A 27,204-nucleotide genomic window follows, 5' to 3' on the forward strand; every position below is an offset into this window, starting at 1 on the left:
ATCTGCATCCAAGGATTCTTAAAATCCTGCAAAAAAAATTTTGACCAAATTTTTGGCCAAAATCCTTATGGTACCCCTTGGAAAATCGAGAATTCTGTTTTTCGTCAGTTTTTGGAAGATATCTTTAGTATTTCTTAACCGATTCCAAATCGGAGTACCATTTATGAATCAGGGATCTATCCTTCGTCGATCTGCATTTAAGGATTCTTAAAATCCTGCAAAAAAAATTTTGACCAAATTTTTGGCCAAAATCCTTATGGTACCCCTTGGAAAATCGAGAAATCGAGGAGTACCATTTATGAATCAGGGATCTATCCTTCGTCGATCTGCATCCAAGAATTCTTAAAATCCTGCAAAAAAAATTTTGACCAAATTTTTGGCCAAAATCCTTATGGTACCCCTTGGAAAATCGAGAATTCTGTTTTTCGTCAGTTTTTGGAAGATATCTTTAGTATTTCTTAACCGATTCCAAATCGGAGTTCCATTTATGAATCAGGGATCTATCCTTCGTCGATCTGCATCCAAGGATTCTTAAAATCCTGCAAAAAAAATGTTGACCAAATTTTTGGCCAAAATCCTTATGGTACCCCTTGGAAAATCGAGAAATCGAGGAGTACCATTTATGAATCAGGGATCTATCCTTCGTCGATCTGCATTTAAGGATTCTTAAAATCCTGCAAAAAAAATTTTGACCAAATTTTTGGCCAAAATCCTTATGGTACCCCTTGGAAAATCCCAAATTCTGTTTTGGGAGTACCATTTATAAAATAAAAAGAAAATCCTTATTTTCAAATATTTTGTATTTCATTTATTTCGCTAGTTTCTTTATGTTTTGTCCTTCATTTTTTTATGTTCAGTGTTTGTTTTTTTTGTGTTATTTAGATTTTTACAATTTTTTTGTTTGGGAATTTTTTTTTCCATTTTTCTTATTGATTTTATTTTTGTGTTTGTTTTTTTTTTTGGGTTTTTGTTCGATTTCGGCTTTTTTACAATAATTACTGAAATACACACACAGACACGGAATTACAATAAAAACTAGATTGTTTTTGGTTTCCTTTTCGGTTTCTCTTCTTGTTAATTATTTTTTCCACTTTCTTTTTTTTTTATTATCATGAATTGGAATATATATGGGTTTTGTTGGTTTTTTTATTCATATATTTTGTTCGAGTAGTTTTTGTTAATGGGTTTGCTTCTACTTCGTTTTTTGTTTTTGTTTTTATTAGTTAAACTAAATTCTTAAAAATTTCCACTATTAATGAAAATGAAAAGGAAAACAGGGTCAAAATAAACCGTTATATATTTTAAGGAAATTTATTTTTTTTTATGATGTGTCTTCCTTTAATATGTTGAGCAAATTGCGCCAATTTTCCATTTGTTTGTTGCTGTGTATCGTATTCTTGTTTTAATTTCGATTTTTTTTACATTAATATATATTTAGATATTTATACAGATAGATGCATAATTTATCTGATATGAAACATCCTGTTTTGGGATCAGAGACAAACACAAGAAACAGGCTGAAAATAAATAAACAAATAGGTTTGAAAAATATTGAAACACAAAATATTTGTAATCTGACAAAATACATTCATATATTTTTTTTGTTTCATTTTCGTTGGTGTTAAATTATAAAATAAAAATCCATTAAATGTTAGCTAAATGAGAAATTAAAAATAAATGGTTAATCATAATATATGTATATATATGTGTATGTATACTTTAAGATTAAATCGTTAAAAAGTATGGTTAAAAAATGTTTCAAAATTGATTTTTCATTTTCAAAATGTACGAATTATATATTTTTTGTTTTTTTTTTTTGTTTTATACACAAGAACTAAAATTAATATATAAAGATTCAAATACATACAGAGATTGTAAATCATACAGTAATATTCTCCCATTTTTTTCGTTTTATTTTAAAATATTTAATCCCATGGGCAGGTGTCGTCATGGCATTTATAAAAAAAAATCAAAATCAAGAACATGATTCCTCTATATCTTCTAATCAAAAAATCTCTTCCGCTTGTTTACACACATTGATTTAGTAATTTGTAATGATTTTTTTTTATGTATATATATATATGGTTTTCCTTTTTTTCTGGATTTTTTTTTTTTTATATTTTATTGTGGTTTTCTTACATCGAAATCTAACACTAAAAACAGACATATTTCGTTAAATTTTTTTTTGCGCTTTCACTTCATCTTTCTCTTGCCACATGTAAACATTTAGTTTTGGGTTTGTTTTTTTATTTTTTACGTGTTAAAAATGCTTCTAAAAATTGTTTACCATATTCTGTTTTTTTTTTCTCATCTTTCTTGTTAATTTTTTTTTATTGTACACGCTACACACATAATTTCTGGTTTATATATTTCATTTTTTTTTTGTTGCTTTTAGGTTGCATTTTCAAAAATTTGTTTTCTTCACATTCATTTAGCTTAGCTTTCTAAATATAGTGTTTTTTTTTATTTTATTTTTTATTTTTTTACTGTGTTTTTTTTTCTGTTGTTTCTGGGGTGGGGGAAGAGTGGGAAAAAGGGAGGGGGCGGTTTACATAATACTGAAAATACGACTAGACATTCATAGTGTATAAATACGATTTGTTTAATTTACTTTACCTTTCCTGTTATACATAATTTATTTAAATATATATATATTTATTTATTTGTTATTTATATATATATATATACTATATATATATAGATATACTTTCGTGGGCTTTATGTTGTTGTTCAGATTGAAATTGTTCGGGTTTCTTTCTCAATATTTCTCGAAAATGCTTTAAAAAGTCGCGTGTTCTGTTTTCCAGTTTTACATTTTTTAACAAATTCGTAACTTAAAAAATCTTGGCTTTTCTTTTTTTTTTATATTTTTTCTTGTTTTTTTTTTGTGCATAACAAATTGTTTTCTTTTTTTGTTTGTTTTAAAAATAATTATCATCTTTATACGATTTCCTTAATTGTTTTCTCTTGCTTAGTTACGATTTTCTTTTTTAATATTAATTATTTGCTTTTTGTTAATATGATTATGTGTTGTTTTCCTTATTTTTTTTTTTTTAATAATTTCAATTTGTAAAATTACACTGAAAGGGAGACACATAGAAATAAGTTTATTTAAAATTTTTTCCATATTTGTCTTCTCAATTTCACTTTTTAACTATTTTTCTCTCTGATTTTTTTTAGGTACTTTTTATGTTGAAACAAAAAAAAAACATTTTTAAAACAAAACTTAAATACATTTAAATACAAGTGTGTGTGAATATGCTTTCAATGTTTTTTTTTAATATTTTTTTTTTTAATTGGACTGTTTTTTGTTTCTTTCCTTTTTCTAACAAGAATATTATTATTTTATGTTCTGTGTTTGTGTGTGTGTGTAGTTTGAGTGTATGTGTGTGTGTATATATAGGCCTATAAAGTTTACAATATTACTTTATTCAATATTTTTATTATTATTTTTTATTGCAGAAAATTTGGCGCCCAAGCCATTTCACTGGCCTGGTTTACACTTAAAAAAATATGTTTCACTTTGCTTTCACTATCTTTGTTTTCTTTTTTTGCCAGTTTCAACGTTCCCTTCATTTTTTTTTTGTTTTTATTTATTTTTTTAGTATAATACAAAAAATTTGTTGTTGTTGTGTGCGCAGTCGTTGAGATTAAATTTTTAAAAATTTTGGTTGGTTTGGTTGGTTGTTGTTTGTTGTTGTAGTGGTGCAAAGTTTCCATTTTTTTTCTTGTTATATAAAATAGTTTTTATATTTTTTAAAGATTTGTTTTTTTTTTTTAAATCTTACAATACTTTCCATTCTGCAAATGTACAAAATTTTTTCATTTTTTTAAACTGAAAGTGTTCTGGGTTTTTTTTTCTTTAAATCTTGAATGATGAAGGGGGCGTGTGACTTCTTTTAATCATATTATTTTTTATTATTATTATATGCAAATTTAAGTTTTTCTTTATCTTTTATTTTGTTGAAGGCGTGGGGGCAGTGCTCTATCAAAACGATGAGTTTTCCGAGATTCTTCCCACCTGTGTTCTCGTCTCGTTTTTATTGCTTGAGATATTTTCCTGCTCAATTCTTAGTCCCGAAGAGACCCGGAGGCAATTCTCCGCTCTTCCGGCAAATAAGGCAATTTAAACGGGTCTATTAGGGGCGGTCTCTGTGTGTATGGGGTTGGGGAGTACGGTTTCGGGGGGCTTGTGATCTATCGGGAAGTTATCGCTAATCGCTGGTTATCGATTTCATCAAATGGAAATTTGTACATTGTTCGAACCGAACTTTAACTCGTGCGGAAGACAAATCCATAAAAATAAAAAATATCTTTTTTTCCTCTATTTCTTTCTCTTTTCTTTGCGCGTTTATCCCTTTTGAGCTTTTCAGTGTAATGTAATGTAAGTGTGTGTGTGTGTGTGAGTGTATCTGGCTTTTATGATTAACGACTCTTTTTTTTAATAATTATTAATATTTTCTTTTAGTAACAAACGAAATGTCAAGCAACAACAATTATTATCATTAATTACTCTTTAGAATCAAGCACACAAAAAAAAGCAAATAAAAAATTTTAATCGAAAAAACTTTCACAAATAACCAACAAAAAAAATGTATTCTTTTTTTAATATTCTCTTGCTTTAGGTTTAATTTTTTTTTATGCTAAATATATATATTTATTTATATATATATATATGAAAAAACGTGAATTTCTCAGCTACATTTTACAATTGTTGGCTAATTTTTTTGTTATACATATAGAGATATATTCTTTATATATTTTGAATTAATTTATTTATATAGATTTTATGTAGATTTATTATTTATTACGATGCTGATGCTGTGTTAACATTAAATGCTTTTGATAGAAGTTTTTTTTTTGTTATAATTTAAGTTTGAATCTTATCCACTGATTCCACGATTTCTCCCACTTGGACAGCCCATATATTGGATGGATATACGGCATGTCCTTTTTTCAAAAATTTCAATATTCTTTCTTAAAAATTTTCCATTATCTTTTTTTTTTAGAATAATTTTTAATCATCGTATCGTCTCAGTTTGCGTTTTTGTTGGCAAATGAAAGCGAAATCAAAAAAATATGATTACAAAATAGGATTTAAATGCAAATTATAGAGTTTTTAACGCTAAGATCATGTATGTGTACAGCTGCTATCTATATATATATATATAATCATATATCATATATATATATGGTTCGTGTGGGTGTGGGCATTTCGGGTTATATATTCGTATGATTAAGCAGAGTTAGGGTTCGTAAAGCTAAAGCTAAAGCATGCTCTTCCAGCTTAGAGACTACACAAAAATTAGACTTATACTTAGCTAATGATTATCTATTTAAGGTATATATGTTTGTATATATAATGCAATAAAAATCATATCGTGTGTGTGTTTGTGTTTATGTTTTGTATCTGATAGCAAGGATAACTTAGCAACTAATTAAGGAAACCACAAAATGTTCATGTCCATGGGGGTTCGAGGTTCGAAGACAATGAAGAGAAGTAAGGTTGAGTAGTTGGGAGAGATTGCACATTAGAACGAGCTTTCGAGTCACTTAAAATTGTATAAAAAAAAATTCAGTTAAAAAAAATAAACACTAAATTACAATTTAAATCTAAGTGGTACATCATTTGCAAAATTAAAAAATAATAAAAAAAAATACTGTGCTTTAGGTAAGTGGAGAGAAAAATAAAATGAAATCAAAATTGTTTGGGAAAACATAATAATAGTTTTTACTTTGATTTTGGATTCTGTTACGGCGCCAATACTGAAAGATATATATATCTATATATATATATATATTTTAAGGACGATCTTTCCATATTGAGACAGCACATTGATTACCAAGTACAATCCACTCACAAATATTTAAATATTTAAATATATAATATATATATATTGTATATGTGTAATGTGTGTTATAATATATATATAATCTACAAATCTATTATAATACAATTTCTCGAGAGTTATATATCAGGAACTAAATTTCTTTCGTTTTGGATGCAAAAAACTAAGCCGAGAGATCAAGAACTAAAATTAATAATTCACACAATGTGCTGGACCATACAGAAAGACGGATATAAATGATATGTGATATTTGTGTAAAAAATAAAAATAAAAAATAATCATATATGTATAAGCTTAATATAAACAATTCGTGTTTCACATAAGGTTTCAAGTTCAATTTTTTTTTTTTGTTCATAAGAGATTTTCCTTTTTTTTTGTAAGTTTTTATAACGAGAGGGGCGGCTACACAATTCTTGTAGAAAAGGTGGGGTGGTGGGGGGTTTTTTTTTTTATATATATAGATCAGAGCGAGATAGACAGAGAGAGAAAGAGAGAGAGACAGAGACAGGTCAGGAAAAACATCTCACGAGAGCAACAAAGACGGAGACATTCAGAGTGAGCGAGCGAGAGCAATAAACACAACTACAACAGTTAAAAAAAAATTAAAAATTAAAATTAAAATTAAATAAAAAAATTAGAGAAACACAGAAAACGAAAATTTTAAATTTTACACATTTTTAGACTTAAGATCACGTTATAAGATCATCACGAGCGCAACAGAGATAGCAAATCATCTATATGTGGACATATAGTATAAATACGTACAGTGTATATATCGAAGATATATCCATATAAATATAGGGGACGGGATGGTGCGACTTGTTAGATTGCAAGAATAAATTCAATTAAAATATTTTTAAAAATTACTGGATTATTCCCAAAAAAAATTGCACTCAAAAAAAAGATATATAGTTAGAATATATATAGGGGTTTATACTAATTATATCACAGAAATCTCTATTGAAAGATATTCTCCATCTCTAAAGTTTACTTTAAAAATCTCGCCCTTTCTTCTACAATTCTAAGGATCTCTGTGACTTTGATTTAATAGTGGAATAGTTTAGTTCTTTAGTTGTTTTTTTTTTTTATCTTCCAACAAATCGCTCCATCCTTGGGTTGTTTTTTATGCAAGTGTGTGTGTGTGTAGAGGGGGGGGGGTACAAGATTATATACATATAGATATATACATAGATTAAATAATATATATATATATATGTATATAGTAAGGTATAGCTATGATTCTGGACTAAAAAACCATTCAACTTTCAAAAACTCGAGCTCAGCTCCACATGGCCGCATCATGAACACGCCGCAGGATGCTCCGCTCCGGCTCTGGTTTCTCCTTATCCATATCCTCCTCCTTCTGCTCCTCATATCCCTTCGTCTGCATTAGAACAGCGGCTGCTGCCGTCACTCAATTGTATATAAAGTTGGCAGCATCGCACAACGCATCGCTGTCGTCATCGAATTTGCCGTTCATGGCATAGGAACTGGTGCCGGTGCCGTAGACCCATTCCTTCTTGATGAAATCCCCGTCGGTGGTCGACGACGATGTCGTATTATGCAGTCCCCCCAACGAGCTATGGTCCAGCCGGAAGTCGTCATCATCGTCCGGATACAATTGCACCGGTATGCTGTCGGGTATCGAGTGCGGCTCGAATAGATTCCCATACGGCGGCAGCGAATGATTCAAGTCCACATGATGGTCCACCAGATCGCTGTCAAAGTTCGATATGCGAAACTTGGAGCTGGGCGGCGACTGAGGCGAGTGCGGTGCAGCGGAATCTTCGAACATCACCTCCTCCTTGATGAACATGTCGTTGGAGTTGTCGCCGGAGCCGGAACTATACAGATTCGGTTCCACCTTAATGATGGCCGCTGTGGCCAGGGACGGTGAAGATTTCTCATCATCATCATCGTCATCGAAGTGATGGTTATGATGGTTGTGGTGATGGTGATGGTGATTATGGCTGTGATGATGATGATTCAATGGCTGGTGCGTTTGATGCTGATGATCCTCGTCCTCATCTTCGTCGTCATCCATATCGGCAAGATGGCGGCGTCGGTGGTGGTTTCGGTGGTTATTACGCTGTTGCGTCGCTCGCTGCTGCTGCTGTTGTTGTTGCTGGTGATGATTCCTTGTACTGCGTATAATGGTGGAGCCACCAAGAGCCACCGCCGCCGAGGAGGCAATCGATAGTGGCACACCAGTGGCCTTGGACACCAGCACCGTGGACGACGAGGAGGACGATGATGGCGATTGTGCGGGCGAGATGACTAAAAAGGACATCATGAATCTCGAGATTGAAGGATAAAACCAGATACTTACCACCTGTCTGCTGGACGACACTGGTCAGCGCCGGACCACTGCTGCTGCTGCCGGTCGAATGATGAATGATCGGTGTCTTCCGTATCAGTTGGGAGCCATTGCTCAGCACACTGGTGGTGTTACTGCTGCTGCTGTTCGTGTTGCTATTGCCGGTGGTTAAGTGGTGGTTCCCGCTGCCGTTGCTGGTGCCTGCACCGCTCTGGATGACCTGGGCATGCAGCACGGGCGTTGGATCGGAGGTCTGTTGCTGCTGCTGCTGTTGTTGGTGGGCCTGCGCCTGTTGCTGGCCACCACCCTGTTGCATATAGTTCTTAATGACAATGGTTCGTGTGGGTGCCGAGACGAGATATTGTTGTTGGGTCTGTTGTTGCACCTGTTGTTGTTGGTGCTGCTGCTGCTGTTGTTGTTGCGGCGGGAGTTGCTGCTGCGAGTTGAGATGCGTGGCTGGCGAGGACGAGGACGAGGAGTGATGCTGCTGGTGGAGCGAGGCATTCGAAGACTCATTGGATGAGTCCTCGCCGGTGGTCAAGCGATTGGTGGTTGCGTTCACGATGTGCGAGGAGGACGAAGAGTGGTTCACCATATCATCCTCATCCCCACTCACACCCGACTGATCGTCCATATCCATCTGCTGTTGGTGGTGGTGCTGCTGCTGCTGGGAGCTGGTTCCGGGCCGTTCCAGCTCCTGGGGTGGCTCGAGCTTTACAATTTTCGTCGCACTGCCACTGCTATTCCCCGAATTGCTGCTCGAGTTGCTATTGTTGCCATTGCTGGAGTTACTATGACCCTTGGAGTTGGCCGCTCCCGTTGTCGCACCGCCCGGCTGATCCCGCAAATGGACCTGCATGTGCGTCTGCAGCGACGACTGGGTGTGCAGCTTCTTCTTGCAGATCTTGCACTCAAAGGGAAAGTCGCCCGTGTGCGTCCTGGCATGAATCTTCAGGTTATAGCGCTGCCCAAAGCCCTTGCCACACACATCGCACCTGCAACCCAAAAATGCATTAGAAAAACCATCAAAATTTTTGAAAAGAAACCGAAACTTACTTGTGCAGCTTGACCCCCGAATGGAGCTTGGAGTGTCCTCGTAGGGAGGCCAGGGCGCTGAACACCTTGCCACAGATCTCACACGTCAGATTAACGTTCTCGTTGTGGATCTTCTTGTGCACCTTGAAGTACTCGAAGCTCATGAACTCCTTGTGGCACACCTCGCACTTGTACTTGTGCCGCTCCGACTGCTGCCCGGTATGGACGCGCATATGCTTGATGAAGTTGGGCCGGAACCGGACCACCCGACCACATATCTGGCACTCGTACGGCTTGCAGCGCAGGCAGTGTTTCTCATAGTTCTTCAATGACTTCAGCACCATGTTACAGATGGCGCACTTCATGTTGTTGGCATGACCACTGCGATGGATATCGAAGAGTTCCTTGGAATCGAACTTTTCAACACATTCCACGCATTGGTAGCTGGTAGTGGTTGTTGTTGTTGCTGCTGCTGTTGGTGTTGGTGTTGGTGTTGTTGGTGTAGTTGTTGTTGTTGCGGTGGTGTTGGTACTAGGATTGTTGTTGTTGCCTGAGGAAGAGCTGGATGATGAAGATTTCACTGGTTGGGTGTGTTGTTGTTGTTGTTGCTGCTGCTGCTGTTGTTGTTGTTGTTGGGCTAAAGCTAAAGCTATTTGCTGTTGTTGTTGCTCAGCTGGTTGTTGTTGTTGTTGCACCTGCTGCTGCTGCTGAGCTTGTTGTTGCTGTTGTTGCTGTACTGGCGCCGCCTGGGTCTGAAGTATCAGCTGTGTGGCCGGCAACGCCTGCTGGACAACATTCAGTACCGTCATCGGACTCCGGCTTATCACCGCCGGCATACGAACGTACGTTGTTCCGGCCGTTAGACCGCCCACAGCATTACTGATATAGACCGGCCGGCGCTGAAGCTGAACGAGCGCCGCCTCGGTCACGGGCACAGCCAGTCGGTGAGTGGTGGTGCTAACAATACTGCCCGCCGGCAGTTGCACCAGCTGCTGGGTCGTCGTACCGCCACCGGCACTACTGCTACCCGTTTGGGTGGCCGTACTGATCTGATACTCCAGCTGCTGCTGCTGCTGCTGCTGTTGGCCACCATCCTCGTCTTCGTCGTCCTCCTCCTCCTCGTCGGGCATCTCCTCGTCCTCCTCCAGTTCCAGCTTCACCTGCGCCGATCGGCCGACCGTAGTTTCCGGCTCTTCGTCCGCCTCCGCCGCCTGGGCCTCCTCCTCGATATCCTGCAGATTCTCATCATTCAGCTCCGGATCCTCCTCCTCCTCTTCCTCCTCCTTGATGTCGCTGGCAGCCAAAATGGAACTGTTGCTGGTCGCCTGGATGATGATTCGCCGGCCATTCAGCAGATGATGCTGTTGGGGCTGCTGCTGTTGCTGGTGGTGATGATGCTGCTGCTGCTGTTGGAGGAGCAACTGTTGCTGCTGATGATGACTATCCAGGTGGTTATCCAGATGATTGTTGTTGTTGTTGCAGCTGGTAAAGGAAGCGCTATTATTTGTTGCTGTTGCGGCTGCTGCTGCTGCTGCAGCGACGGCACTTGCTGCTGCCGCTGTCGGTGGGTGGTTGCTGCTGCTGTTGCTACTATTGCTGCTACCGCTGCCGCTACTCTCCAGCTTCAGATGATGATGATGCTGATGATGACCATGAGGTTGATGATGATGCAGCGTCGTCTGTTGCGTCTGTGGCGGCTGCGTTTGTGAATGATGCGAGTGGTGATGCGAGTGGGAGTGCGAGTGCTGCGAATGCGAATGCGAATGCTGGTGAGGATCCTCGTCCTGCTCCATGGGAGCATCTTGTAGTATAAATTCGATCTGTTGCGATAGGGCGCTATCATTGATGGCAATCAGTCCGTCCATATCCCTGACGCTGCCGGCGCCAGTGACGCTGGGGAAGAGCGATGGCAGCGCTGCCGACGTTGTGCTGCCGCCGTCAGCGTTTGTAGCGCTGCTGGCCATTATTTTTGTTATAATTTCTAGAATAAAATCTTTGAATTAAAAACAAATTCTTGAGAATTTTATTTTATTTTTTATTATTTTTTTTTTTGCTTACTTTTTAGCTTTCCAAAGATGCAACTTTTGCTTCTTCTTCGTTTTTTTTATTTTATTTTTTGCGGTTTCAATTTCCTGCTGCTTCTTCTTTTTCTTGCTCTCTTGTGTTTTCTGCTTCTTCTTCTTCTTGCTCTTCTTGTTATTTTGCTTTGTTGCTTTTGTTTATTATTATTATTATTATTACAAATTTTTTTTTTGTATTCTATCTTATTATGCACTTTCTTGCCTTCTCTTTTGTTCACATTCGCGTTTTTGTTTTCTTTTTAGCTTTTTGCTGCAACAAAATTTTCCATTTCCTTGTCATGCGGTATTTTTTTGTGCGGCGATTTTCCATGCGGCGACGCTGACTGCGACGTCGACGTCGCTGCTGTGCGCTGCTCCTGCTGCTGCTACTACTGCTGCTTCTACCTCTGCTGCTGCGGTGTGTGCTATTGTTGTTGTTGTTTTTGTTATTGTTTCTGCTGCTGCTGTGCTTCCTGATTTCAACATTTTTAGTTAAAGTTTTTAAATATTTGTTTAGTGTGTGTGGTGTTTTTTTTTAAGTTTTTTTTTTAAATTTATTTTCTAGTTTCTTTTTTATTTTTTGTTTATTTATTGTTTTGCACACACACACACAAGCACACACTAACACACACACACGCGCACTTGCAGCTGCTGCTTCTCTTTTTCTTACTTCTTTTATTATTTTTTCTCTCCTTTTTTGTTATTATTATTATTGATTGTTCTTATGCTGCTGCTGCTGCTGTTGCTGCTGCTTCTTCTTCGCCGTTCATCATCCTTCTCCGTTTCGCCGTTTTTCCTCTTCTCCAGCTACCTTAATTCGTCTATTTTGTGCAATTGGTTCTAACTGTAATGGAAACACAATGTTTTTGTTGTTTTTATTATTATTTTTAAGAAAATTAGTAAATGCGTTTTACGAAATCCATTTTTTCGTTTTCCACACACACACACACACACACACACTTAGCACTAACACGCGCGCGAGTTGGAAACAAAAACAAAAAATTAATTTTAGCTTTTCCCCCCCATACACTCTTTCCACACTTGCTCCATTTTTTTTTTCTCCGGATTTTCGTTTATTTTCTTTTTCTTGGGGAACGGGGGCCGGGGGGTCGGTGAGGAGGCGGTGGGTAGGTGTTCGTTCAGTTTCCTTTTCCTTCGTTCTCCCTATATCTCTTTTGACCTTTTTGGTTCTTTTTTAGAATAGTTTTCCTTTTTTCGCTCTCTTTTGTTTCATTTCGCCGTCCACTTTTTAAAAGCCTGATTCTTTCCGAAAACTTGTGAAAATTTTGCGCCTGCTTTTGGGCTTTTTTTTTGTTTTTTGCTCCCTTTTGGGAAAATTCGTTTGCGTTTTGCTCGTTTTTCGTCTTTTTTTTTTTTTTTGCGACAATTAGCGGCGGCTGCGCTGCTTTCAGTTCGGCAGCCACTGATTCTCCAGATTCTTCCTATTCTTCTGCCTTTTTTTGCCGCCTGCGAGAGCGAGCCAGAAAGCAACAAAAAAAACCAAAAAAATAAAGAGGTGGTGAGAGGTATGATAGTTGCGGGAGAGTAAAAGTGCTTTCCCTTCAGGTTTACAATCAGGGACGTCCGAATCCGCTTTATGAAAGAGCAGCAACAACACCAATACAATCGCTCTGGCTTACATTGTTGGTAAGCTTTTTTGGGCTGTTCTTTCCTCAGTTGAATAATAACAAAAAAATGCTCCCCAAGCGTCTGTGCTTGTATGTGTGCGTGTGTGTTTCAGGGTTGCATGCGGCCAAAACAGTGTTGGTAAATGCATGACTTTGGCGCAATATTTGAAAGTTGATTTGTTTTTGATTATCAAAGTTACTTTTATTTATGTTTTTAAGGGGGTTTTTTTTATTTAAAAGGAAATCTTTAAAAGATAATAGTAATTAATAGTGATAGTGATTATTGTTTTAACTTTTTTCCAAGTAATTTTTAGTGTGACCAGGTGAAGTATTTATTTTAAAGGGACTGGAATGTTTTAAACTTTTTGTTTCCAAATCACTGTTTTTATTTTCAAATTTTGTTTAAAACAAAAAATTAATTTAAATTTTAATTGGACTTTAAGAAATCAACCAATTACTATTATTATGTGTTGAAGGGACTGTCAGAACCTGGAGCCTGCAGGAATATGGAGTGGGGGGCGCCGAGCTGACCTAACAAGCGGCAGCGGAAATAGGCACAAAAGAAAACCAGCCAAGAGAGTGAACGAGACGGAGAACGTCAAAGCAGGAGGCAGTTAGTTGATGGGCCTCCCCAGGGGGGTTGCGTTGGAGTTGGAGGGGTGTGGGGGAGAAGTGAAGAAGCCGTTTTATTTCGACAGTTTTTGAATTGCTTGCTAGCTCTCTCGCTCGCTCGCGCTCTCCTTTTGTGCGACTCCTTCTGCTCCAGCGTCGGACGCAAGAAGAAGAAGAAGCAGCATCATCCCAAGGTGAAAAAGAAGAACGTTCTCATTGGGGGAAGTGTCGTTGCCAGGGGGTGAGTGGGTGGATATTTGCCCGGGCAGTTATTTCGTGGGAGGGGGGTTGGAGATGTTTAATTTTTGGGGGTTGAACTCACACACACACACACATACAGGCAAGCCAAATTTTACACACAAACACTCTAATATCAAAAAAAGGGATAACAAAACAAGGGTTGGGACGCAGCAGCAGAAGAGAAATAAAAAAAAAAAAATAAAATAAAAAGTGTTGTTCGCGGATATTCGGCGGAAGCCCAAAAATCCGCACACACAAAGGCAGCTGGAAACTGGTCTCTCTTCCTCTTGTTCGCCTCTCTCTTTCTTGCCTTTGCTTTTTTTTTTTAGGTTTCATCTCTCACCCACACAGGCACACTGGAGGAAAAACTGGAGCCCCCTTGCTACCAGAAGTGGGGAGCTTGCCTAAAAATTCCACATTCTTTCCACACTGCGCCACAAGATATTTCCATAAATTTTTTTTTTAATTTAATTTTAAATTTGTTTACTAACATAACATACAAATAAAATTAATTTAAAAATCTATTTATATCCTTTGGTAGTTATGTTTGGACATTAAATGGGACCCCATCATTCACAGAGTGAATGATATTCCAAGAATCGCTTCCCGGTGCTTGGAGCCTTTTCAACAAGAGCAAGAAGAAGAGGACATGGAGGAAGAAGAGGAGAGAGAGATGTGTTTTTTCAGGAAGACTGCAGGGGCGGGGGAGGACGGTAGGACGCTGGTGAACTGGAACTGGCTCCTCAGATTCATTTGCATTCATTCCGATTTGCATATCCAATAGGGATGTCGAATTTTTTAAAATTATCGTATCGATAATATTTTCTGTTTTAAAAAAATATCAAAATGATATAAATATATATCGCTACAAAAAATCGATATATCGATGTTTTTGATATTTTTTTTAGTTTCCTAAAAAGTTTTTTAGAATATAAAATAATAGAAATAAAACACAGAAATTATTATTGCTGTTTAGTTTTTCTCATCTTTAGTTTTTTAAATCCATAAACATAACATTTGAAAATCATAAAGAAAAATATAACATAAAGAAAAATATAACATAAAGAAAAATAATATTCTATTTCATTATAGTCTTTGCCTGAGATTCGAGTTCTATTCATAAAAATAACATAAAATTTATCTTAAATTAAATTCAAAGTTCTTATATAATAAAAAAATAAGGAGATTGTATTCCATTATACAGTCTTGGTCTTGTATAAAGTTAGTGCCAATATTTGGCATTAATAGACTTTAAAAATACCCGTTGCGTTATGTGATTATCAGTCATTCGACTCCTTGAATCACAAACGACGCATTTTATAGCCGAAGCCAGTCTCTCCGAAGGCACTGAACTCCCAGGTGTAATTAGGTATTTCCGGGCGAGTTGATATAATCCTGGCATAGCCACCTTGTGTGCATTCCAAAATGTTAGGGGATTACTTTCCCATGATGTTTGGGGCAAACTGAGATATAATTTTAGCTCGCTGTGATCAGAGTTTTGCAAGGAAAGGCCCTTTAAAATTGACCTATTGTGGGCCTCCATAAAATCGACACACTGTTCCTCTGCATTGTCATCAGAAATCTGTAATAATTTAAAGGAAATTAATATATACTTTATTTTTGCTTCGGAATAATAAATAAATTATTAATGAATTAATTACGTTGAGTTATTATTATTATTAATGTAAATGTAAGTATTACTATTAAATTATATACATGATTACGAACTCTAAAATTTGACATACCGGGGTTTCCTTTGAAAAGGTAGAAATTTCGTTCAACAAATCATTTGTTGCCTCCTGTACCCCGATGGGTGATATGTACATTTTTTTAAATCTTGGATCAAGAAAAGATGATTTCACCAATATTTTATTTGATTCAAGTGTAAATTTTATTTTACAGTGTAGTGTAGATTTTATTTCGTGTGTGTGAAATTTTGCGACATTTTACTGCGAAATCTACATTTTTTTTCACACACACGAAATAAAATCTACACCTTCGCGGTAAAATGGCGCCAAATTTCGGCGTCATGTTGTACACATAAATATATATATTAGCGGTGCCCACACAAATACATTTACATATGTGCACAATTATACTGCGAATTTCTTTTCACACACACAAAAACACTGAAAAGAAAACGCTATTTTATATATAAATTTATTAATATGTACAAACCTTTTTTTGCTGACACTTTAAAAAAAATTCGTTATGTTTATTTTTAACATGTGACGTCAAATTTGTGGTGTTTCCACTTGTTTTTACCATTTTATTGCACAAATTACACTTTGCTGTTCCGTTTTTTATTTCACTATAATTCTTTTTTATTAGCTTTATGTCCATTTTTCTCACACCGCCGATCTTCACTTTTTTCAATTTGATCAAAGAGTGACCAACGCAGAAATATCAGATAATATCAAAAAAAACTATCGCACACTCGATATTTGGGGGAAAAAAATATTACGATATAAATATATTATTTTTCCCAAAAAATATCGATATATTGATATTTCGATATATTATCAACAACCCTAATATCCAATTCAGATTTTGAATTCGAATTTACTCAAATTTGCGTAGAATTTTCGCAATTTTGTTTATTTTCTAGTGGTGCGGTGCCGCACTTTTTTGCCTTTTGCTTTGCTTTGCTCTTTTATCCTTTATCTCTTGCTGCGTTCTTCGCACTCACACCACAATCACACACACGCACACACACATACATCTGCCGTTTTTTTTTTTTAATGGATTTTCGTTCTCCGCTTTGCACACTCACACTTAACATCACATTTTGTTGTTGTTTTATTTGCGTGTGCTGTGGAAAATTTATCACTGGTTTCTTGTCGTTTAATGTTGCAACAAAGAGTTGCAAATGTTTTTCTGTTTTTATATTAATTTATTTTATTTTTTTTGATTATTTATTGCCGCGAGTAAAGTCTGGCGTCGATTTGGTGTGATAGTCGCGCACCGCCGCCAAAATACCAATAACGCCATTACTGTTCAAGTGTCATCACTAAAAAAATACTGCTTGAGCGGAAGTGACAGTGTTGCCACACTTTTGGTATATTGGTTTTTTCAAATGGCGCCACTTTTACAGATGGCGCCACAACAAACAATCCACAGATTTAAAAATTCAAACTTTAAACTTAAAAGAAAATATAGAAAAACCCATTAATTTCGCCAGTTTTAAAAAGATTTTTATTTTTATAAGTTTTAGTTTGAAATATGTATATTTTATGGATACATATATAAAACCGTATTTTGCAATTTTCGCCTAAAACTACACAATAAACTTAACATAGCGCATTTTATTCTCTTCACAATATTATATCCCCAAAAATAATTATTTATTTCGCCGCTGAAACGCTACAGACTTATTATTATGAAAGACTCAAAAGCAATATTTATTATTTTGTTATTATTATTCTTATTATTATTATTATCGGTGATATCCGAAGCGTTTAAACATTTCTTTCTCAATTTCATGCAAAAATATCATTGTTTTTTTGGGGTTCTCTGCTTCTTTTCATATTTTTTCTTCTCTGTTTTAGGGATGTTGTCTATTTATAAATAAAAGCTACGCATTAAATTATATTTTAAAATTAGGAAAAAAAATTTTCTTTTTTTTTGCAGAAAAAAAAACGCATTTTCAAGGAAAATCTCATCATTTTTTTGAGTTACAATTCGAAAATAAAAGAAAAGTGATGTGTCTCTGCCGTTTTCAGATTTTTTTTGTCTTTTCTGCCAAGCGATTCGAGTTGTGATCATTGATTAATTCATTAAAGAGTTTCATTTTTTATTTTTTGTTTTTGAAGGATGCGGGGGGGAAGGGTTCGTGGTCAGTTTAATCACAGAACTATCATCTGTCCTGGTTTGGAGTTTCAACTAATTAGTATGATTTGTGCTAAATAAAAAAAATAAAAAATAATAAAGTCCAAAAACTGAATTTGGATTTGGGTCTAAAAAAAAATCCTTTTTTTTTGAGTTGAGGTGTCCAAGGGAGTTTTAAAAGGAGGTTTAAATGTCAAAAAAATAAAGGTAGGATCTCTCTCTCTCTCTAACTTTCGCATTCCCTTCGGTCTCAAGGCCTATAGGTCAGGTTTACTTGGCACGATCGTGCTTGGAGGGCTCCACCTGCTTGGCAAACTCGCTCATCACATCCTTGTAGATGACTGGGTCCAGGTTGCGGCCCAGCATATAGATCAGCCACCAGTCCCCGATGTCCAGACGCCGGGATAATGGCCGACAGATCTCCATCGGAATCATACGGTTGCGGGCATTCAGCAGACGGGGGCGGAACTTGGGAATAAAGATGATGCAGGCACTGGAAATATATTTAAAAATATATTATATTCCAATAAGTTAACGAACAAAAAACAAAATGATTTCCTATAAAATTATAAAAGTAATGTCACGGTCGCCATAAACATAGTCACGGTCGCCATCATTAACCTTACCGGAAGATCATCAGCCCGATGAGCAGAACCAGCAGGATCCAGAACCAGAACCAAATGAACACGTACGTCTTCTCGTTGACAATGTTCAGGGGCAGGATGCATAGAGAGTCGTGCTTCTGCAGCGATCCGGAGGCACCATACTTGTGGAAGGTGCACTTGGTGACTCTCGGGAACACATACACCATTGGATCAATGCGCTGCTCCTGAGGCACATCCGATAGCTTCATAATATTGGTTCCGTACGAAAGGAATTCGCCGTCGAAGAAGCGATTCATCAGATACATTTGTACGACGATGTTAACAAAGCACAGGACCTCACAGGCCCAGTAACGAATGGCGTACATCTTGTGACGCTAAAATAATAAGAGATATTATAATTATATTTATTTAGATGCTGTTTCTAGAGATTCTTACCTTGACGTGCTTGATCAGATAGTCCAGAAGGGCGTCGCGTTTGGCTTCCTTCTCCTCGCGAGTGCAAATCGTTATGTTCAGACCCATAACGATCATACGCATTAGGCCGCCCTCGAATTTGTTCCACAGGAACTTGGGCGTATAACAGGCCATGGCCTAGAAGAAAAATTAAGGAGGTATTGTAATAAATTATATATATTTTAAAAGTATTCTAGAAAGAAAAAGCTATCTAACTTATCGAAAAAATATCGATAGTTTATTACCAAAGCTTTCTAAATAAAATATCTTAGATTCAAGCACGTTTTAAAATCTTAAAAACTATAGTTTTTATTCCTTTCTATTCTTATTTTATTTTTTAACACCCAAGTGCCTTCAAGACATCTCTCGCATTAGCGGAGGAATGTTGAGTGTTTTTCAACAAACATCTTTATTGAAAACTGTCGAAGCAATTGACACATTGTTGTTGAAGTTGCTGGTGTTGCCACAATTGTTGCTGTTGTAATTGCCACTGTTGTTATTAAAGCTCTTACTGTTGTTGGTATTGTTGTTGAAACTATTTAGCAAGTCATTAATTATATTTGGTATTTCACAAGTTCGGAGACATTTTTGCCGCCAGCTTCCGTCACTTGAGGTTGGGCAATACGTTGACCCATAGATCAATATCGTTCCCCATCCCGTTTCCCAATTCACGATTTCCAGATCAAGTTACACAGAAAATAATTACATTACTACATACTTGTAAGTTAGGATTAAGCGATAAGTTTCTTTACTTTAGATTTTCTTGATTATTTTTATTGAAGCATTTTCGATTTTTAAATTCTTTATAGAAAAAACAATAATATTTTTTATAGTGTATGCCAAAATTCCCCCTATTTTTCACTACGCATATGCCACGCATTTAATTAAGCTCAATTGAAGCTCTGTCTTTTGTCGGGAATCGAGACCACGACTTAATAATACACAGAAAAAAGATTGTATTTTTATAAAAAATTATAGCATTTTAGAAATATAGATATTTGAATTTTTAACGTAATTTTTATTGGATTTTTCAACTATTTCGCAACCGATTTGAAAAAGGAATACCATTTATGAATCAACTTTCCAATACCCTTCGATCTTAATCGAAATATTGCAAATATGAGATGAAAAAAAATTTGGTCAAATTTTTGGTAAAAATCATGAGGGTACCCCTTTAAAAATTTTCGAAAAATGAGTCAAAAATTGTATCGCTAGATTTTGATTAAAAATGATTCTACTCCGAGTTCTAACATCGGAAAAGTATAACATTTCTAAATCCGACGAGTATTAGTGGAGTTATGCACATTTTTCCCGGCAAAAAACTAATAATTTGTATATAATATAGTTATAAAAACTTATCCATTTATTTATTTTAATATTAAGCTCACCTGGAAAAAGAGCACAAAGCACACCCATTGGTAGTAGGTGTAGTACTTCTTGGCATCTTCGTCACCAAAATCATTGGCCACACCGGGATGGGCTACTTCACGGCCAACCTTTAAAGAAAATTAATATAAAAATTAGTTATTTTAAGTTCTTTTATAAATCTAAACGTTGTAAATTAAATATTAAATTATAATATAAAGGTTATGTATTTTTTTAAATTATTAAAGGCTCCTTTTCGTATAACTTCCATTAAATCTCATAAATTGTTTTGTTCCTTAAACTTAGTTACTCTCTCTTGGCAAGTAATTTGATCGCTTCAACAAACTAACTACCAAAAAAATAAGACAAAAAAATGTAAGAAAACTAAAAATAAACCAAAAATATTTCCACGAAATCGGACAACTACGCATTGGAGTGCCAAAGGATATGTTGGAGGCCTTGTTTCCTGCCGTTTCATGAAATATGAGACTTCAGAAGTCTTTTAAACACTGAGAAAAATTTCAAAAAAAGGTATATAAATAAAATTTATAAAAATACATTATTTATTTATTATTAATGATTTATGTCATCTCGAGCTTCTCAAAATAAATACCTTTTGTAGGATATATTATTTTTATATATTCTTATATATTTTTTTTTAAAGAAATCTCAGTGTGTCATAAGTTAAGGGGGAAAAAAAACCGACTACGCCCAGTTTATAATTGCTTTATAGGCTGGAATAAATTACTATATGTGTATGTATTACACATATCATACCTTCGGAGGGTCGGACGTGTCCCGCGTACAGAAATCTGAAAGCTCAGCTTGACAGCAAGACAAAAAAAGACCCAGCCAGACAAAAAAATAAATAAATCTTTGGATGGGTCTGGGAAGGGTTTTGGCAAAAAAAACAACAAAAAAAGGGTCTTTCAAGAGATCTGCCAATTAAATTGTTTTCAAGAGAAGGGGAAAAGGAAGCTTCAACTATTGAGCGGAAATAGTTGAGATATGTTTCTTGGGGAATACAAAATGGGGTTTCCAGGGATTTATAAATTTTTTTAAACCTAACTTTTAAGAGAAACCTTTTTTTTCTATTTTTTTTAGGTTTTTTTTGTAGAAATATTTAAGCATTTTACTGAAAAAAACCTCTAAATAACCTTTATTTAGTGTGACCAAGAACTTAAATGATGAGTATTCTATTGAAAGATGGTCACACTTTTTCATAATTTGGTGATTATCAAAGTTTTCTTCAGAATATCATATATTTAAGGTATTTATTTAGTTATTTAGTAACTTACCTGTCTACGGAAAGCATCTGGCATAGTGAATGTGCTGTGGATCCAGCAGAAGGTGTTCACCACATGCGGTGGCACACCGTTGACAATGCAACTGATGGGCTGGCCCACGTACTGAGTGGCGGTGATGATCAGACTGCAGGTGAGCAGGAGCACCGTGGTGAAGGAGTTGTGGAGACGAAAGACGGCATTATCCGTCTGGATGTCCTGCCACTTTAGGTAGCTCTTCAGGCTACCCAATAACTTATACATCTTGGCACAGTTTGGATATCTTGGCGGGAATCAGGAATCTATATATATTCCTTTTTTTTTGGCAGTGTAACCCAAAACCAAAGAAAATCAAAATCAAATATTTCTAATGATTTTTAGATGCAATACGAGTTTTAAACTTGCTCTTGCCGGCTCTGGAGTTTTTAGGGTCTTCGATAGCCTTTAACTTGCGGTGCATATCAACTGGAAATATATTAAAAATATATAGAAAATTAATTACATTTTTTTAAATATATTTTCTAGTAATTGATTTAAAAATAAAACTCACTTGACCCTCATTTCTTATCACTAACTTGTATTTCTCTGTGTGTAGTTGGGCAAACAATATACACTATCTTAGTATCTGTATCTTTGAAGTACATTTCCACTGATTGGAAAACGTAACCAAACCCAATCATTTGAAGTTTGCCGAAATAAAGATTGTTTTTATTTCTAAATTTGTATATTTATTTTTTTATGGTTGGTTCCAAGCTTGATATAAATTTACATAAACTAATAGAATCTTGAGACGGTTTCAATTTCAATTAAAAACACATTTCGCTCTGGTCTTCTTTTCGTGGAGGGAATTGATGCGCCATTTAAGTGACCAATTGGCATTTGCTCCACTTGGGGGCTTCTATATACCTATGTCTCCCTCGTTTCAGTACTCTGGGAGTGTATAGTACGTACATACATACGTGATATATATATGCCTCATGGGGGCATTGCACCTCGGGGCGATCTTTGTGCAACGCAGTTGACCCAAACGCCATCAGAGACCCTGCCTCAATTATGTGAAATCGTGTATTCTGGAATTTCTTTAGTCGGCTTCTTTCGAATAAATCAAATTCCAGTTTATTGTCTTCTATATATAGAAATATATATACATATATATACCTTTATTTATTTATTTTGAAATTGATTGATTGATCAGCTTGGAATTTTTAGTTTCAGTGGTGGGCTAGGGTTACCTCTTGAGATTCTAAGAGAATTGCTAGGTAAGGTTTATTTTTAAGAAGAAATGGAATTTGTGGTAATTTTTTTAGTCTTAAAAATTATATAGATTTGTCTGGAGAAGTTCTAGTGGTATGTTTTATAAGTTTAAGAATATTTGTAGGTTTAGTTTTATTTTAAAAGGTGATTCTAATTTTTATTTCTAATTAATAGGGTATTATATTAAGATTTAATTTTCAAAAGATAATGATTCAATTAATAGAATAGTTAAAAATCAAGGTATATATATTTTTAATAAAATATTTTATTCATTTATATTTTATATTTTTAAAACAAAAGTTAGGAAATTAAAAAAAAAGAACACCTTGCATAAATGCATTTAATTTATTTACAAAACAAAAAACCTGACAACCTCTTCCCCCCCCTTAACTTTTGCATATAAATTGTCTTCTTCCTGGCCAGTGCCCCTCCCCTTAGCCCACCTGCCCCCCCTTCTCCATAGCCTTTGTTGTTGCCCCATTCGTGGCACGCTTCGTTGAATCCACTGACTTTGCCAGCTTTTAAGTTGCAGCCATAAACAATGGCTAGCCGCCCACATCCTTCTCCTCCCCCTCACCCGCCTTGCAACCACCAGCCAGCCATCCCCCAGTCCCCTCCCCCCTTGGCCCTCCTGCCATTGCCACACATGCAGCTGGTGTTGCACTTGTTGATTTTCTTGAATTTTTTCCAATGCAGTTTCATTGCCAAGGCCATGGGAGCAGGAAAGTGTTGCTTGCGAATTTTTCAGAATTTACAATTAAGCTTTACAATTGGCATTTTTTTGTGATTTTGGGGAAGAGGGGACTGACACGAAAGGGGTGTCCCCAAAAAGGGGGAGGTGTCAGGTTTGCCAATTGTTCAGCGAAAAGGTTGTTGCAACACTGCATTAATGTTACGGACGTGCCGACGCTTAAAAAACACTTTTTTTGGGGGAAATACTAGGGGGAGTGGGTTACATAAATTAGGGGATTATCTGATTAGGGATGGGGGTTTTAAATGGGCATGGTACGTTTTTAAGAGAGTAACTAGGGGGGAAAAAGTATCATTTTTTCTAAAAAAGACTATAAATTACAGATTTGGCATTAAGCTTTAAGATATTATAGTTTTTCTATTAATAAATATTTGTTAAATATTATTTAGACTATATTAAAACATTTTTTTTTGTATAAAATATAAAAATTCTAAAAGAAAAACCTAAGAAACTAAAGGATACTAGAAGTACTAGGTATCTATAATGTTTTCCATGTACCACATCTAATATATTTGGTCATGCTTTAAAATTTATATAAAATTAATTTATCACGCTCTTGTTTCCTTTTTCTTAATTTTAAATATTTCTAAATCTCTATATTTTTTTAGAGATTAGAATTTCTATAAAATTAATTTATCACGCTCTTGTTTCCTTTTTCTTAATTTTAAATATTTCTAAATCTCTATATTTTTTTTCTCTGTATGTTAGATTTTTTTGTATTTACACACTTTGTTGTTTGAGAGTCTTTTTTAAAAGCAATGGCATGCTTAACCTTAACATGAATACAAACAGCAGTTGCACACGAGAACAGAAAAAAAAATTGCAATTGCAATTGGAATTTGAGTTTTTTTCCCCCCACCACCCCCTGCCAACAATTCTCGGAGTCTGAGCCCGAGTCTCTTGAAGTTGTGACGTCATTAAAGGGGGGGTTCGACTGTACAATAACAAAAAATGCAACAAAACAAAGAAAGGAAAAACAAGTTGGTTTCCATTAGGGTTTCGGGTATACGACTTTGGGTCATGTTTTAGGTCTACCTTTTGTTTGGTTAGCAGCTGGCCACCAAAAAGCGGAAGTTGCCCTTTGGCTGGACATAAGTGTGTGTGAGTGTGTGTGTGTTACGTGCTAGAGATGACATTGCAGGCGGTTCTGTGACTCACGCACACAGGAAATGAAAAATAGATCAGCAGGAAGGTAATTTTGTTAATTAGACAACATTATCAAAATGGTTAGAAGCAGGTATGAGATTTAAAATAAAGATTTAATAGTTTTTAAATAAAAAAATAAAAGAAAAGTATTTTTATATTAAAAAAAAACTAATGTTGAATTATTTAAAGATAAGCATTTAAAATATTTAATCTTTAAAGTTTTAATTAAGTTTAAGTTCTCTTAAACTATCGCCTCACGCTGCCACCTCTAGGGATCTATCCAAGCGGCAGCTGGTCGGCAGCATAAACTTTGCATGCAACTCGGGGAGGATCTCTTAGTTAGAATCGAATAAAAACCGCAAACTAGCGTGCACATAATAGGGATATAAACCATAGAGTGGGAGAAAGCCCAAAGAAGGTGGTCAGGCTCGGGGGAGGGGGTAAACCCATTCTCCGCAAAAGAAGGTAGCTGGATGCTTCGTCTCCCTTTGGGGGGCAATTGCTTCTCTGATTGGAGACACATGCTTGGGAACAAAACCAAAACAATGAGTCGCCACTGTTCTCGGAGCCATCTAAATTGACCATTTCCGTTGGAGCAGGAAAAAGGGGGGACAGAGACCAGAAAGGGGGCGGGAAGATCATCTTTCGGATGTCGCCGAAGCCGACGACTTCTAAGGTAATCCAAGCCATGAAGATTTTAAGAAAATAAAGAAGGGTCCCCAAGAATAAAGAAAATGTGCATTAAGCTTAACTCACCGCTGAGAGTGAGATTTTTTTGGTATGAAAGAGAGACCCCTGAGAAGAAAGGTGAGAAAAACAAGGGGGCGGGAGGGAGCTTCTTTTGAAAGAACAAGAAGCACCATTAAGATTCAGAAGATCATTAAGATTTAATGGATTCTCAAAAGAACAGATGTGGCAGATGAATAATACCCACTCTTCAAATGACTTCTTGAAAGTATTACTCAAAGACTGCATACTCTCGCTCTAATCATTGAAGATTAAGCGATTATACAACTTATCTGATCCGGCTATAGCTATCTCTTTTCATCCATTGAGCTGTATCAATTGCAAAGCTCGGTTTATAAAAGCTTTTCTTTCAACAGCTTTCAATGGAAAGATGAAGAATGAATGCATTCTTTTGTAATACTACATGTTCTTAATATAGTTTCTTTTTTTTTTTGTATTTTTTATTTTTAATAGTAAGACTTACGCAAAATTCCGTTGTCTTGGCTCCTTTTTTTGGGGATCTTCTTTTTGTTTGCTTTTGTTTTTCTTTATTTTTTGTATTTTTTTGTCACAGCAGCTGAACTTGCAACGTGTGTCCAGGTGTGTTTGTATGTGTGGGTGTTTGTTTGTGCTTCCTATTATTATTATTATTATTGTTAAAATTTTAAATCAGCTGCCAAGCAGTTGTTTGCTCTTCTTTTTTTTTGTATTATTTTTTAATTGAAAGAATTAAAAATTCAAAAAAAAATTGCAAAAAAAAACGCGCACAATATTAATAAGAAGAAGAAGCGCCAATTTTTACACTCACAGGGGGCACTCACACACCAAAATATGAGAAAAAAAATGTGTGTTTTGGATAAAATGTTTTTTGTATTTGAATTTTCTCTGTTTTGGAAAATTAGTTTTTCTCGAATCTCGTTTCGTATTGTCTCTCGGTTTTTATAGATTGTTTGCCTTCTATTTTATGATTTTTTTGTTGTATTTGAATGGTTTTGGCTTTTTTTTTGTATATTTTTGTAATATTTCGAGCGCCGCGTAGACGCGCTCGCAATGGCTTTTGTCGCCGTCGACTGTGCCGCTTGATTTTCACGTTTCACACAGTGTGCCTGGTGGCCTGGCTGGGCCGACTCAAACTCAAAAAACCCGAAACCCGTCCACCGCAACTCAAACTCACAGTCTCACTCTCAGTTCACGCTCATTTCGCTCTCAGCTGCTGCCAAGCTCAAGCCGCTCTCTGGCTCTCACTCACTCTCTCTCTCTCTTCCACTCTTGCTCGCCCAACTGCACACGTGTCGGTCGGCCCCCCCCATTCTCTGGCTTGAGCGTGGTCACTCTTTTTTCTCTCTCTGGCTCTTGCTCTTGCTCCATCTCTAGTGTCCTGTCTCTGTCACTCTTGAGCCGCTTTATTTGTTTATTTAAACGAATTAAGCCTTAAATTAAACTGATCGCTCGCAATGAACTAAAATTGGAGCAGCAATTGCTGCGAAGATATTCTACCATCCTCCCCCCCCCCCCCTGCCTTCAGCTTCAAACCCACTCACAGGGCCCCCCCTTTTTTTGTATTCAGCTCAGCTTTGTAGTTTTTTTTTTGTTTCTTGCTTGGCTGCTTTTTTTTATATTGTTGGGAGGTGGGGGAAGAGTCATGAAAATCTCCAAAAAAAAATTATGAAAACCTAGGAATTCTTTTTGGGGAGCGGTCTAGTCTTGAGAAATGATCTCCAAAGTGCGGGTTCATCCATAAATCGAAACAAAAACCTGATTTTAGAATAAAGAAAGACAAATAATGAGGGGAAGGAGGGAGGAGAAAGTTAAAAAAAAAAAACAAAAAAGTGATCATAAGTTATAATTTTTTATGGAAATATTATTTAAAACCTGTTTAAGTTAAACAATATTTCACAATTCAACAAAAAGACTTGAGAGTTTTTATAATTTGGTTATTATTTCATTATTTTTAATCTTAAATTTAAAAAAAAAAAACCTCTTAAGATTTAAGAAACTGATAGTCTTAAGAATTCGATTTGACATTGAATTCCAAACAATATATATTTTTAT

The 27,204-nt window shown here is 35.9% G+C and overlaps 2 protein-coding genes across 6 annotated transcripts; both read right to left on the minus strand.

The window, feature by feature from the left end:
- Positions 1-782: 782 nt before the first annotated feature.
- LOC108127065 (uncharacterized) lies at positions 783-16,724 on the minus strand. 4 transcript variants are annotated; one of them, XM_017243899.3, is made up of 5 exons: positions 16,515-16,724; positions 11,260-12,105; positions 9,223-11,182; positions 8,179-9,161; positions 783-8,126 (listed from the first exon to the last, which is right to left on the minus strand). In XM_017243899.3, exons 3-5 carry the CDS (start codon positions 11,163-11,165, stop codon positions 7,264-7,266), a joined length of 3,789 nt encoding a protein of 1,262 aa, XP_017099388.2. In that variant the 5' UTR covers positions 11,166-11,182; positions 11,260-12,105; positions 16,515-16,724; the 3' UTR covers positions 783-7,263. The 4 variants fall into 4 exon arrangements, with proteins under 4 accessions (XP_017099388.2, XP_070138949.1, XP_070138952.1 ...); XM_070282848.1 differs by lacking the exon at positions 16,515-16,724 and adding an exon at positions 12,902-13,058; XM_070282851.1 differs by lacking the exon at positions 16,515-16,724 and adding an exon at positions 12,834-12,852.
- A 189-nt stretch (positions 16,725-16,913) lies between these two features.
- Positions 16,914-26,266, minus strand: ogre (optic ganglion reduced). 2 transcript variants are annotated; one of them, XM_070277657.1, is made up of 7 exons: positions 25,961-26,266; positions 25,637-25,787; positions 21,291-21,740; positions 20,016-20,123; positions 18,610-18,765; positions 18,196-18,548; positions 16,914-18,062 (listed from the first exon to the last, which is right to left on the minus strand). In XM_070277657.1, exons 3-7 carry the CDS (start codon positions 21,537-21,539, stop codon positions 17,840-17,842), a joined length of 1,089 nt encoding a protein of 362 aa, XP_070133758.1. In that variant the 5' UTR covers positions 21,540-21,740; positions 25,637-25,787; positions 25,961-26,266; the 3' UTR covers positions 16,914-17,839. The 2 variants fall into 2 exon arrangements, with proteins under 2 accessions (XP_070133758.1, XP_017099389.1); XM_017243900.3 differs by lacking the exon at positions 25,961-26,266 and having other exon boundaries at positions 25,637-25,848.
- Between the last annotated feature and the right edge of the window lie 938 nt (positions 26,267-27,204).

The sequence above is a fragment of the Drosophila bipectinata genome, chromosome XL (assembly GCF_030179905.1).
Source record: "Drosophila bipectinata strain 14024-0381.07 chromosome XL, DbipHiC1v2, whole genome shotgun sequence".
NCBI classification, from domain to species: domain Eukaryota; kingdom Metazoa; phylum Arthropoda; class Insecta; order Diptera; family Drosophilidae; genus Drosophila; species Drosophila bipectinata.

Excerpts from the sequence above, each read along its gene's own strand:
- LOC108127065 (XM_017243899.3), bottom strand. The coding sequence starts at position 11,165 with ATGGCCAGCAGCGCTACAAACGCTGACGGCGGCAGCACAACGTCGGCA. Across the intron at positions 9,162-9,222 it reads TCGGGGGTCAAGCTGCACAA|GTGCGATGTGTGTGGCAAGG; the intron begins GTAAGTTTCGGT and ends TTTGGGTTGCAG. Across the intron at positions 8,127-8,178 it reads TGTCGTCCAGCAGACAGGTG|TCATCTCGCCCGCACAATCG; the intron begins GTAAGTATCTGG and ends TGTCCTTTTTAG.
- ogre (XM_070277657.1), bottom strand. The coding sequence starts at position 21,539 with ATGTATAAGTTATTGGGTAGCCTGAAGAGCTACCTAAAGTGGCAGGAC. Across the intron at positions 20,124-21,290 it reads CAGATGCTTTCCGTAGACAG|GTTGGCCGTGAAGTAGCCCA; the intron begins GTAAGTTACTAA and ends TTTTCTTTAAAG. Across the intron at positions 18,063-18,195 it reads ATCGGGCTGATGATCTTCCG|TGCCTGCATCATCTTTATTC; the intron begins GTAAGGTTAATG and ends ATATATTTCCAG.